At 34.9% G+C, this 13,111-nt stretch overlaps 1 protein-coding gene across 7 annotated transcripts in view; it reads right to left on the bottom strand.

The window, feature by feature from the left end:
• Positions 1-13,111, bottom strand: part of AP3B1 (adaptor related protein complex 3 subunit beta 1) — a 264,956-nt gene that overhangs the window by 120,942 nt on the left and 130,903 nt on the right. For all 7 annotated transcript variants that reach the window (XM_025438344.3, XM_025438347.3, XM_025438345.3 and 4 more), the window contains one exon: positions 12,705-12,814. In XM_025438344.3, coding sequence (XP_025294129.3) covers positions 12,705-12,814 — 110 coding nt within the window. The remainder of the gene's footprint in view (positions 1-12,704; positions 12,815-13,111) is intronic.

Raw genomic sequence — 13,111 nt, 5'->3', positions numbered from 1 at the left:
CATTAAGACTTTACTCCCAATCTATTATTTTAAATTGGGCTAAAGAATAGTAATTGAGTGGTACATTAAATTTTCTAGTATGAAGCAATTCAAGCTGCCTGCCTTCAAGAAAGATACCTCTAAATAAGAATATATGTGCAACTTCAGATTTTGGCTATGCTAGATTTATTTTTTTTAATATTTTATTATATATTGCTGGTATAAAAATCAGAATTCTAGGGCATATTCCAACCCATGATCCCACTCTAAGTAATTTTCTTCTGGTAACACAGTTATAATTCTTTTTTGCAATTAAAAAGACAATCTCAAAAAGTTTTAAGAGATTGTTTATCCTCCTATTCATTATTAAGATTAAAACAACTATTTAAACACTCTAAACACTCATAAGGCACACATTTAAAATATAACTCTTTGGGAAAAAATGAGAATCAATAAATTCCAATGCTCACAATGAAAATCTCAAGACAGTGGTAGTGGTGGTGGTGGTGGTGGTGGTGGTGGTGGTGGTGGTAGTGGTGGACAGGTTCCAGAACTGAGGTAAAATATTTCCAAGTAAACATATAAAAATTTTCCCCACAACAAGAAGTAATATCAATAAAAAATGTACTTATACCAAATTTTTGGTAATGGCAATTTATTAAAATGCTTAGGAAACGGAAAAACCTAATGTTTTCATGCATTTGGCTGCAATCAGAATCAAAAGATTTTCAGATTCTAGCCCTACCTTTTTCTCCCAATTAAGTTACAGGACTCTTATTTGTACACCACTGACAATATGATTCACAGTATCACTACTTTCAAAGATTTAAAGCAAATGAAAAAAGAGCAAGGCAGAAAATCGGTCACTTTTTATTCTCCGTGGCCTTTTCAACCACAGAATAAACAGGAATACTGAACTAAAACCAAACTAAAAATACACATTAATAATGGAAGAGTATTAATAGTATCAATAATAAACAAATTAATAACATATATGCATAAGACATAATATTTTCATTATGAACCTCTGCTTTGTAATATTTTCAAAGACAAGCTGGATTGTAAATGACTTTGATTCTTTATTCTAAATGCCCTGATCAAGTAGTTAAGTGCACTTTTTAAACCTATGAGAGGGCAGTTTCCACTGTCATTCTAACCCATTAACTTGCCTGAAAAAACAAATAAAGATTCTCAGCTGACCACAGCAGTTACAGAAAGACATCTAGAAAGATTTTACAGCTCACTCTGTAAACAGTTCAATTTAAAAGCTATTGTGTTTCAACACTAGCCGCTGCACAATGCAACAGTGTAAAATAAATTCTGCAACATCAATTTTATTTAAATTTGTCAAAGGCAAAATCAGTAAACATCTAAATAAACTGCATACAACTGGCAAATCAGATTCAATATTCTGTATCTGGACTCAATATGCATTAACACTTTAGTATGAATTAAGCTGGGGCAGCAGGGAAAGAGTAGTGACCTTGTGAAATGACAGACATTCAAGTGAGGCACCAGCGCAAGGAGTACATAAAGTACTATTTCAATATTACTCAGTAGTCTTCACAAAATTACATTTTTAAATTCTTCTCTTATGAATATATGTGAAACCCTGGTAGAGTAGCAATCTTCACGTAGCATGCATTTTATTCTGGAAACCTGCTCTAAAAGCAGTCTTTAGTACACATTATAGTCCAAAGGATAAAATATTCACAATCAAAACAGAAGTTGACAGCACTACCAACACAAATCTATTGTATTCAATCTGAATTTTAAAAGTTGAATTATGTAATTTTTAAACAAAGATTTTATTTATTTATTTGACAGAGAACAGCAGGCAGAGGGAGAGGAAGAGAAAGGAGGAGAAATAGGCTCCCTGCTAAGCAAGGATCCCCATGAGGGGCTTGATCCCAACACACTGGCATCATGACCTGAGTAAAAGGCAGAAGCTCTACCAACTGAGCCAACCAGGAGCACCATAGAATTAATCTGACTTTTAGTTCTCATATTTTCAACTATGACACTTAATAAATATATAGCAAATGTAATAAAAATCTTGAATACAACAAAATCTGAGTTCCTTTTAAAAAACAAATTACATTGCCAACATCTATTGAGTTCTCACAACGTGACTGCCACTGTTTTAAGACCACCTGTTTCTTCAGTCTTTTATATAACACAAAAGCTTGAGAAAGTAGGCTTGATTCCCACTTGATATATAAAGAAACTGGGGCACAAAGGGGTTCAGAAACTTGCCCAACATCTTACAGTCTGTTGGTGGTGGAACTAAGACGGTAAGTACAAGTCTGAATCCAGAGTTCATGTGGCTACTGGGCAGAGACAAAACAAGTAGCTACACAAGGAAAAATACCAGCCATGAAGGCAAAAAGACTAGTTCTGGCCCTAGATAGATCATGTATATCAAGGAGACAAATAACTTCACATCAGTGGGCCTCATTTATTCATTAATCACATGAAGGGATTACTCCTTTGGCCTGGTTCTCCTGCCACACTGTACAATGGCTCCTTTATGGCCTTCTGAATCTTTTCCAAGAGCCAGTCTTTTCAGAAGAGGTCGAGGCTATTCTCTTGACAACTCCTGCACACATGCATGTGGGGCCTTTCCCTACCTCCTTAGATCTCTTGTTCTGTGGATAAGATGGCCAGAGTAGGAAGGTCTGGTTATCATTTTTGTTACCCCTCCTGTAGGGTAGATGAGCCCAGGATTCTACCCTAATAAATAAAGTGGCTTCAGCACTGAGGGAAACATGCTCAACAGTGGCCTCTTGTCCTCTGCCACTGTCCAGAGGGCTCTTTTAAAAACTGGTTTAAGATACTACTCCTGGAGGTAGGGTGAAATATAGAGAGATTCGGGGGAAAAGTTCTTTTTTTTTTTTTTTTTAAAGATTTTATTTATTTATTCATAGAGACACAGATAGAGAGAGAGAGGCAGAGACACACACAGGCAGAGGGAGAAGCAGGCACCATGCAGGGAGCCTGATGTGGGACTCAATCCCAGGTCTCCAGGATCACGCCCTGGGCTGCAGGCGGAGCTAAACCGCTGCACCACTGGGGCTGCCCAGGAAAAAAGTTCTTGTTTAGCTTTCATTTTAGAATCACTAATGCACATTTAAGTCATCAAGTGCTTGGTCAGATTAATAAAACCCTGTTTCTTTTTCCACACATGGTTATCTCTCTTAAGTAAAAAGCTCTCTTGAATATTTGGACAAAGAGATTTTAGGGATTCAGTCCCTCCCTTTCCCTGATTTTGAAGCTGCTGTCAGCTATTTTCCCCATCACTCACCTTCTTCTGGAGTAACATGTACCTTTAATCCCTAATCATTTTTAGGATTATGCATCTCAAACTATCTTGCATTGTTCTTCCTTGTCTTACCTTCAGACACTTCAACTTTCTCAGATACGTTAAGTAAATACTAATAACCCATTACCTTTTAATTCTCCAAAATTTCAAAATTTTGCTACAGAACTGCTATAGTTTTCTTGTAATTATTTGTGTTTTTTTTTAAATATTTTATTATTTATTCATGAGAGACACACAGAGAGAGACAGAGACATAGGAAGAGGGAGGAGAAGCAGGTTCCATGCAGGGAGCCTGATGTGGGACTCAATTCCAGGACTCTAGGATCACGCCCTGAGCCAAAGGCAGACGCTCAACCACTGAGCCACTCAGGCGTCCCTCTTGTAATTATTTGAATCCCCCTTTGAATCATGTGCCCAATTTGTCCACTTCTGCTTTGTGTCTGTATCTTATCAAAATCAGGAGGGGTAGGGTGCCTGGGCCTGGGTGGCTCAGTTGGTTAAAAGTCCCATTCTTTATGTCCGCTCGGTCATGATCTCAGGGTTGTGGGATCCAGCCCTATGGTGGGCCCTGCTCCTCCCCCGATTTGCGCATTCAGACACACTCTCTAATAAATAAATAAATCTTAAAAAAAAATCAGGATGGATTTTCTGCTTTATTGGCTTTCTGAAGTTTCAGATTTAAGATGCATTTATCAATTCCAACTATCTTTTTTTTGGTATTCTATTTTATAAAATCAACTTTGATCCCTTTTAGACTTTTATGCTTTCATTGTTCTTACCAAATCCTTTTATTTCTGGTCTCTTTACATTAAAAATGGTAGTAGTAGCCACTTTATCCACCTCCTACACATTTTAGAATAGTGTTTCATTTTCCTATATTTTATACAAGGCTTGTATTTTCTTCTTTAAACCTTTTTTCACCTATAAGTGTATTTCCATCAACACTGGCCTGGTACCCTTTTAAATTATTTAATTCTAATTTTATTGCTTAAGGTTAAAACATATAAAATCTTTAAATTTTATGTCCAAGTACATTCCTGATTTTTTGAAATGTTTTATGAACACATCCATAAAAATGGGTATTATCTGTTTGAGAGATAAAATTTTACCTATAGTACTGAATCAAGTATTTATTCTATTTTATAATACTCTTTGTCCTTACATCTATATCTTACTTAAAATCTGCTGGGTATATCTAATATGAGAGAAGTATATTAAAGTCATCCACCAATTTCTCCTTGCATTTTTAACAGATTTTTCCTTCATATATTTGGAAATATATATATTTCCTTTATATATTTATTTGGTTGCCATATTTTTGTATGCATGTAGTTTTATGCATCTGTTTCTTTGTAAATCGGGATTTTTCCATTTTATAATGTTCATTTTTGTTTTACTGCTTTTAATTAATTTTAATCTACTTTCTTGTTCATATTCATTTAATATCTCTTTTCCTATCTTCTTTTTTCAATCTTTACCCCTTTGATTAAGGTGTTACAATTATAAATGGCTAACTTTCATTTTTGACTCCAATTTGAAAGTTTTTAAATGAGAGAATTAAGTCCATTCATATGTAGGGTAGGATGTACTTGATTTTTACTCTTCCATCTTACTTTATTTTAAAAATTTTATTATTTATTTTACATTTGTTTCCCTTTTCTCTCCCTTATGAATTTGAAATTCCTATCATACTTCCATATTCTACTAAAATTCACCTTCTGACAAAAACAAACAAAACAAAGGCTTTGCTATATAGATCTCTAGGAAGGTATTTTCTTGGCTAATATTTCAACAACTATTGTAGAGAAAGTCAATACAATAAAAAACTATCTTCTAGCTCCAGAAAAGGATATAGTCAAATGCAAAAAAATCTTTCTTCTAGGACAGTATGAAGTCTGTTGATATATATACAGTCTCATTCACAGTCAGAGGTTTTGTAAGCAGCTACATTCATCTCAAAGCCTGAATATTTCTTGTAGTTGCCTCTCTTTCTAACAAGATGAACACAAGTTTACCTAGCACAAGATGTTCAGGAATACAGACTTCCACCTTCCTATTTCCTTATCATGATCAGACACACATTTTTCTGCCATTCCTCATAAACAAAGTATAACTATTTCCCCCACCAAAATTCACTGTTTTCACCAACATAATCTTTTTTCACCTTACCTTCACATACTTTCTGCTCCAATCTCATTCTACCCCTGGTTTGTCTTATTTATTTATTTATTTATTTATTTATTTATTTATTTATTTATTTATTTATTGTCACAGAGAGAGACAGACAGAGAGAAAGAGAAAGGCGGAGACACAGGCAGAGGGAGAAGCAGGCTCCATGCACCAGGAGCCCGACATGGGATTCGATCCCGGGTCTCCAGGATCCCGCCCTGGGCCAAAGGCAGGCGCTAACCGCTGCGCCACCCAGGGATCCCTACCCCTGGTTTTCTAAGATAGTTCAATATTTTTAGTTCCTGATTAGATTTTCCCTTATATTGTGCATTCTTCATCAAGAGTTCTCATTTAGCACTTCTGTTAGATATTCTTAGACTATCCTTATAAATTCAATAATATGTGTGTATATGTATGTGTGTATATATATGCATGTGTATACATTTATGCACATGTATGCATCTTTATTGTCTTCTATCTAGAGTTTCCCACTTTGATTCATTAGTTGTTGGTTAGAAAAGTAGTTCTTACTTACTAGAGGGAGTTATCATCTCCCTAAAAGGTATGTGTAGGAATATCTGTGGTTCTTACAATGACTGAAATATCTGAAATTTGATGCTTATTTCAGAGATGCTGGATGTTCATCTCAATGGACCTGAGGAAAAAGATCTCTCATTTCCTACCAAGAGATAACTGACAACATTAAACATCTGTTTCACATTTGGACAAACATGGACCATGTCAATCTAATGTGCAATTTGTCAATGATTTCTAGGAAGCAAAAGGAAACAGTAATAAAATCATGACCAGGTCAGTAAGTAGGCAAGGAATTGAATATAAAAAAGAGACACTAGGGGATCCCTGGGTGGCTTAGCGGTTTGGCGCCTGCCTTCGGCCCAGGGCATGATCCTGGAGTTCTGGGATCAAGTCCCACGTCAGGCTCCCTTCATGGAGCCTGCTTCTCCCTCTGCCTGTGTCTTTGCCTCCCTCTCTCTCTCTCATGAATAAATAATAAAATAAAATCTTAAAAAAAAAAGAGACACTAGAAATGAAGAAAGATAAAGCATGATACATTGGTTAAGAAAGCAGACTTAATAGCTATGTGACTCTGGGCAAGTTACTTAACCTTTCTGTGCTTTGGTTTTCTCATACGTAAAATGGGAATACTAATAGAATCTATCTTGCAAAGTTGTCTTCTTCAGACACATGAACTATAACCATGAACATAATAGCTTACACTAAGCACTGTTCTATTAAGCACATTGATCACTGATTTCTCAAAATAGATCTGTGAAGTTATTATCACTACTGTCCCTATTTTACAGATGAGATAACTGGAGCACAGAAAGTCAAGTACGTTGTATGAGTTCAAAGCCAGTAAAAGGTAGGGATGAAATATGAACCCAAGTGATCAGGTTTTCAGTCTTTTCTTTTTAACTGAGTAAGTCTGATATGTTATACTACATAAGTTTAGGGTACACAGTCTATTATTTTGATATTTACATATTGTTTTGAGTTGACTAAGTTTCATGTTCATTTTGGATATTAACCCCTTAACCAATACATGATTTGCAAAAATTCTCTCATTATGTAGGTCTTTTCATTTTGTTAATTGTCCCACTCCCAGGTGCCCCTGGTTAATTGCTTCTTTTGCTCTGCAGATTTGGGAGGCGATGTAGTCCCTTGTTAATTTTTTGTTGATGTTGTTTGTGGTTTTGATGTCATACCCAAAAAGTCACTGCCAAAACTAATATTAATGAACTCCTTTCCCTATGTTTTCTTTTAGGAGTTTCATGGTATCAGGTCTTATATTTAAGTCTTTGACCCATTTTGAGTTAATTTTTGTGAGTGCAGTGAGACAGTGATCCAATTTCCTTGATCTGCATGTGTTTCCCCAGCACTATTTGTTGAAAGACTATCCTTTCCCTGTTGGGTATTCTTGGCTCCCTTGTTGAATATTAGTTGACCATATATGCCAGGGTTTAATTTCAGGCTCTCTATTCTGTTCTGCTTGTCTTTCTATCTTTGTGCCAGTATAATATTGCTTCTATTACTATGGCTTTGTAGTATAGTTCAAATCAGGGAGTATGATACCTCCAGATTTGTTCTTTTCTCTCAGGCTTGCTTTGGCTATTGGGGTCTTTTGCAGTTCCATACAAATTTTAGGATTGTTTCTTTTACTTCTGTGAAGAATGACTTTTGTATTTTGATGGGGATCACATTAAATCTGTAGATGGCTTTGAGAAGTATGGCCATTTTAACAATATTTATCCTTTTGATCCATGAACATGGGTTGTCTTTACATTATACAGATCTTTACTTTCTTGTCAAAATTTGCTTCCTACTCATTTTATTGTTTTGATGCTACTGTGGATGGAATGGTTTTATTTCTCTTTCAGATGCTTTATCTGTGTAAAGGAATGTAACTGATGTTTCTATGTTAATTTTGTATCCCACCATGTAACTGAAAACACTGATTAATTCCAATAGTATTTGGACTGACTTGGGATTTTCTATATATAGGATCATATCAGCCTATCCTTGCATTGCTCCTGATCTTAGGGGAAATAGTTTCCAATTTTTCTTTACTGACTATCAGAATCTTAGCCGTAGGTGTGTCATACACAACCCTCCTTATGTTGAGATATGTTCCTTCTACAACCAATCTGTTAAGGGTTTTTATCATGAAAGGATGTTGTATTTTGTCAAATGCTTTTTCCTGACTCTATCCAGATAATCACGTGATTTTTGTCTTTCACCTTACTGAAGTGTACTGAATTTATTGATTTGTGTATAAATCCCATTTGGTCATGGTGTAAATCCTTTTAAAGTGTTCTTGAATTTGGTTTGCTAATATTTTGCTGAAATTTTTCCCATCTATATTCATCAGGGATAAAAGTCTACAGTTTTCTTGTGGTATCCTGTTTGCTTTTGGTATCAAAGTAACGCTGGCCTTGCAGAATAGGTTTGGAAGTGTTTCCCCCCACTCAATGTTTTGGAAGAGTTTGAGAAGGATTGGTATTAATTTCTTCTTTAAATGTTTGGTAGAATTCTGCAGTGAAGTGCTTCAGTTGTGGACATTTTTATGTCGAGAATTTTTTTTATTATTAATTCAATCTCTTTGTTATTGTTCTGCTCAAATTTTCTTTCTTTCTGATTCACTCTTGATAGGTTGTGTATTTCTAGAAATGGCATTCATTTCTTCTAGATTATGTAAGTTGTTGACATATAATTGTTTAGAGTAGTCTCATAATTCTATGTATTTCTGTAGTATCAGTTATCTCCTCTTTCATTTCTAATTTTATTTTTTCTTTCTTTCCCTTAGTCTAGCTAAAGGTTTGTCAGTTTTGCTTATCTTTTCAAAGAACCAGCTCTTAGTTTTACTGATCCCATATATGCAGTTCTTTGAGATGTAAAGTTAGGTTGTTTTTTGAGATCTTTCTAATTTCTTAGTATGTGTGTTTATTGCTATGAATTTTTCTCTCAAAACTGCTTTTGCTGCACACCAGAATATTTGATGTGTTTTCATTTTCACTTATTTCAAGACCATTTTTTTCTTTTGATTTCCTCTTTGACTTAATGGTTTAGAAGAGTGTGATTTAGCTTCCACATATTTGTACATCCATCCTTTCACTTTCCTCTTATTTTTGATTTCTAGATTCTGACCACTGCTGTGATCAGAAAAGACAGTTGGTATGATTTTAAACTTACTAAATTTGCTAATATCAAATCTACTGTCTTAATTCCTATACTTCTCATACACAGTCCCTGAGAAGTCCTGGCTTTAATAATTAGAATCAATAATAAGAGTAGATATAAAGATAAAGGAACTATGGTGCGAGATATGGTGGGAGCTCAGATGCCAACAGACTCCTGTGAGTCTTATTCTTAGCTTTAAGATAAACATACAACTGCCCTGGAGGCTTTATTAACACCCTGAGGGAAAGAAAATTTTGCCAGCAGCGATTATTAAAAATTGGTCCTGACACAGACTCCTCACCTTGCCTTAAATCATAACAACATGGGTGCCTGGGTGGTTCAGTCAGTTAAATGTCTGCCTTCGTCTGAGGTCCTGGAATTGAGCCCCGCCTGGGGCTCCTTGCTCAGTGGGGAGTCTGCTTCTCCCTCTCCCCGGCCCCCGACTCTCTCTCTCAAATAAATAAATAAAATCTTTAAAAGAAACTCCACACGAATATAATCCCTCTGAACAGATTTAGAGTATACATTACCACATCTTCAAAGAAGAAAATAATATATTTTTCCCCTAAACTACAACTCTGTTATAGAACATTAGTTTTAAACCTTAACCAACATTGGAAAAAAAAAAAAAAAAACTTCAATCAGGATTGAAAGGACAGACATAGTGAAGGGCAAACACAATGGAGGTTTTTTGTTGGTTTTTTTTTTTAAAGATTTTATTTATTTACTCATGAGAGACATGGAGAAAGAGAGGAAGAGACACAGGCAGAGGGAGAAGCAGACTCTATGCAGGGAGCCTGACGTGGGACTCGATCCTACGACTCCAGGATCATGCCCTGGGCTGAAGGCAGGCCCTAAACCGCTGAGCCATCTAGGGATCCCCACAATGGAGAGGAGTTTGAAGAAAAACCAGAAAGAAGCCATGGAAAATGTTTCCAAAAGGGAAGAAGCAGTATGTGAAGTCAAATGCTAACAAAAGACCATGAAGGACATCAACAGTAAATTTTCCACTGAAGACAGTCAATGACCCTGGAAAGTGGAGTCAAAATCAGACTGAGATAGACTGAGGAGTTTGAAAACTGGAAATAAAATTGGAAAAAGAGAAAGAAATAGGACCTAAATAATAAAGACCGCAAACACTTATGTAGTACCACTAGGTGCCAGGAAATATTCTTAAGAGCATTAATATCATTAATTAATTATTAATATGCCAGGAAATATTAAGAGCATTAATATCATTAATTAATATAATTAATATCATACATTAATATCAACTAATGTAGTATGCACAAAATATTAGGTTTGTTTTTACTATCACCACTTTAAGATGGGAAAAGTATGGAGGTGTTTTTTTTTTTTTTTAATTTATATTTTTATTTTTAAGGTATGGAGATTTTGGGCACCTGGGTGGCTCAGTGGTTGAGCATCTGCCTTTGGCTCAGGATGTGATCCCAGGTCCTGGGATCAAGTCCCACATCACACTCTCCAATGGGAGCCCGCTTCTCCTATGTCTCTGCCTCTCTCTCTGTGTATCTCATGAATAAATAAATAAAACCTTTTTTAAAAAATAAAGTATGGAGATTTTAATGTAAAAACAGAGCTGGAAAGTGGTAGAAAAAAATTAACATTTATTTTTTAATTTTTTAAGCAGAATTTCACATTTATGGAAAAGCTGAGAGAATAAAAAGAACTTTTGTACTCTTCACCCAGATTCCTCAAATGTCATCATTTTACTACACTTGCTTTTGGTGTTCTATATATGCACAGATATTTTGTTTCCTAAATTGATAAAAATTGAGGATTTATCCTTAAACATCAAAATACTTTATTGTAAACTTTGTAATAAAAGGAATGTTCTTACATTGCTACAGTAAAGTGATTTAAAAATTAGGAATTTTAAACACTGAAGCAATAAATACTATTACCTAATCTACAGATTTTGAGATTTTGCCAATTAGTCCTATCAAATCCCACCAAATCCATTACAGAAAAAGAAAACCCAAATTTATGTGTTGCATAGAGTTGTCATATCCTTTTAATCTCTTTTTTTCTTTGGCATTTTAAAGAGTACAAGCCAGTTATTTCACAGTATACCCTCACTTGGGTTTGTCTCATGTTTCATCTTGATTATATTTAAGCCATTCACTTTTGGCAAGAAGTCAACAGACCTGATCTATTCACTATATCATATCAGAAGGTATTTGATCCTATTGCTGGCAATGTAAACTATGTTCATTTGGTTCAGGTAGAATCTGCTAGGTTTCTCCATCGTAAATCAAAAGTCACTAATTTATGCTTTGTAATGTTATATACGTTGAAACTGTACAAATAACCTCTGGCTACTCAAACTTTCACCCCTACTTTTTAGCATTTGTTAATGATTCTTACCTCAATCATTATTGTGATGGTATGCAAATGGTAATATTCTAATTCCATCATTCCTTCTACATTTATTAGTTTTGCATTGTAAGAAAGAGCTTACCTTTCTCCCTTCATTCATTCATTCATTCATTCATTCCACTGTGGCCTCAAGAAATTCTTACCCTATTCATTAGGCCATAATCCTTTTACTACAATTTATTTTGTTTTCCAAATTGGCCACTGGGAGCCCCTTCAAGCTGGCTTTTGTGTCTTTCTGACACATCTCTATCATTCTGTGAACATTTCCTTGCTTTTTTAGCCCAACAAGATGTTGCAGTATCATCTTTTCCTTTCTTTGCCCTAGCTTTAAAATCAGCCATTTCTCTAAGTAGACCTGGTTCCTTTGAGGGGTGAATGCAATTTAAAAACCAAGGTCTACCAAAAAGAATGCAGTACTACATTTTAGAACATGCACAAACCTTGAAAACATGGTAAGTTAAAGAAGCCAGACAAAAAAGGCCACTTGACGTATGACTCTATTTATATGAAACATCCAGAATAAGCAAATCCATAAAGACAAAGTAGATTAGTGGTTGTTAAGGGCTAGAGAAAGGGAAGGATCAGTTTGAGCCACAGGATTCTTTTACTGGAATGATAAAAATGTACAGGAATTACATAGTAGTGATGGTTACACAACTTTATGAATATACCAACAACTGTTAAATTATGTGAGTGAATTTTATGGTATAAAATTATATCTCAATTAAAAAAAAACAAGATCTAGGCAACTAGATGTGCTTATTTGTATTTGGTATTATTGCATGCAGGCCCTCTCCAAGAAATAGATGTTTGTATATATTGAGTAATATTTGCATTCATATGTGCACACTTAAATGTGTGTGGACACACATACATGCATTTATACACTCACACATATCTCGAATATAAAACCCATGAAGTTCACATTGATATCTCCATTTCCAATCTAACACTACAGCATTTATTGCATTTCAATTTGTAATTCCCTTTCACAACAGTGTAAAATCTTAGAACCATAATTTGAATCCAAACAGTTAAGCTCTTAGCCAGTAGACTTTAAGATGTCCACTTATTTTAACACTATTATTGACTAAAATCCAGTTAAATTTAGGAAAGACCTATTAATTGGTACTCACAGTTATACTGTCCAAGAGTTTAGCCATATGTTTAATAATTTCACCATGTTGTGCAGGTTGCATTTGCAGTAATTTCTTAATAACAACCACACTTTCAGCAACAACTATTTCTGGAAAAGATAGAAATTATTCATATTAGATATGTTTAATGCAATTTAAATGCAAAATATTCTACATGTTTTAAATGACTAGGTGAGAACTATAACTACAAGTATATTTCCAAATGTTGGGGGTGAACATTTCTTAAGCAGAAGATTATACTTTAATTTCTAACTTCTGTTGTTACCTCCTAGTTTCTAATATCCCTTTCCAATGCCTGGATCCTTGAATCAGAAGAGCCAAGGGAGGGCGGATAGATTTTGCTGCTCACCAAACTAAAAAAAATTCCGTTAAGTGGTATGTACAAA

Source organism: Canis lupus, chromosome 3 (assembly GCF_003254725.2).
Source record: "Canis lupus dingo isolate Sandy chromosome 3, ASM325472v2, whole genome shotgun sequence".
Taxonomy (NCBI): domain Eukaryota; kingdom Metazoa; phylum Chordata; class Mammalia; order Carnivora; family Canidae; genus Canis; species Canis lupus.
This window is presented reverse-complemented; position numbering and strand designations above follow the sequence as displayed.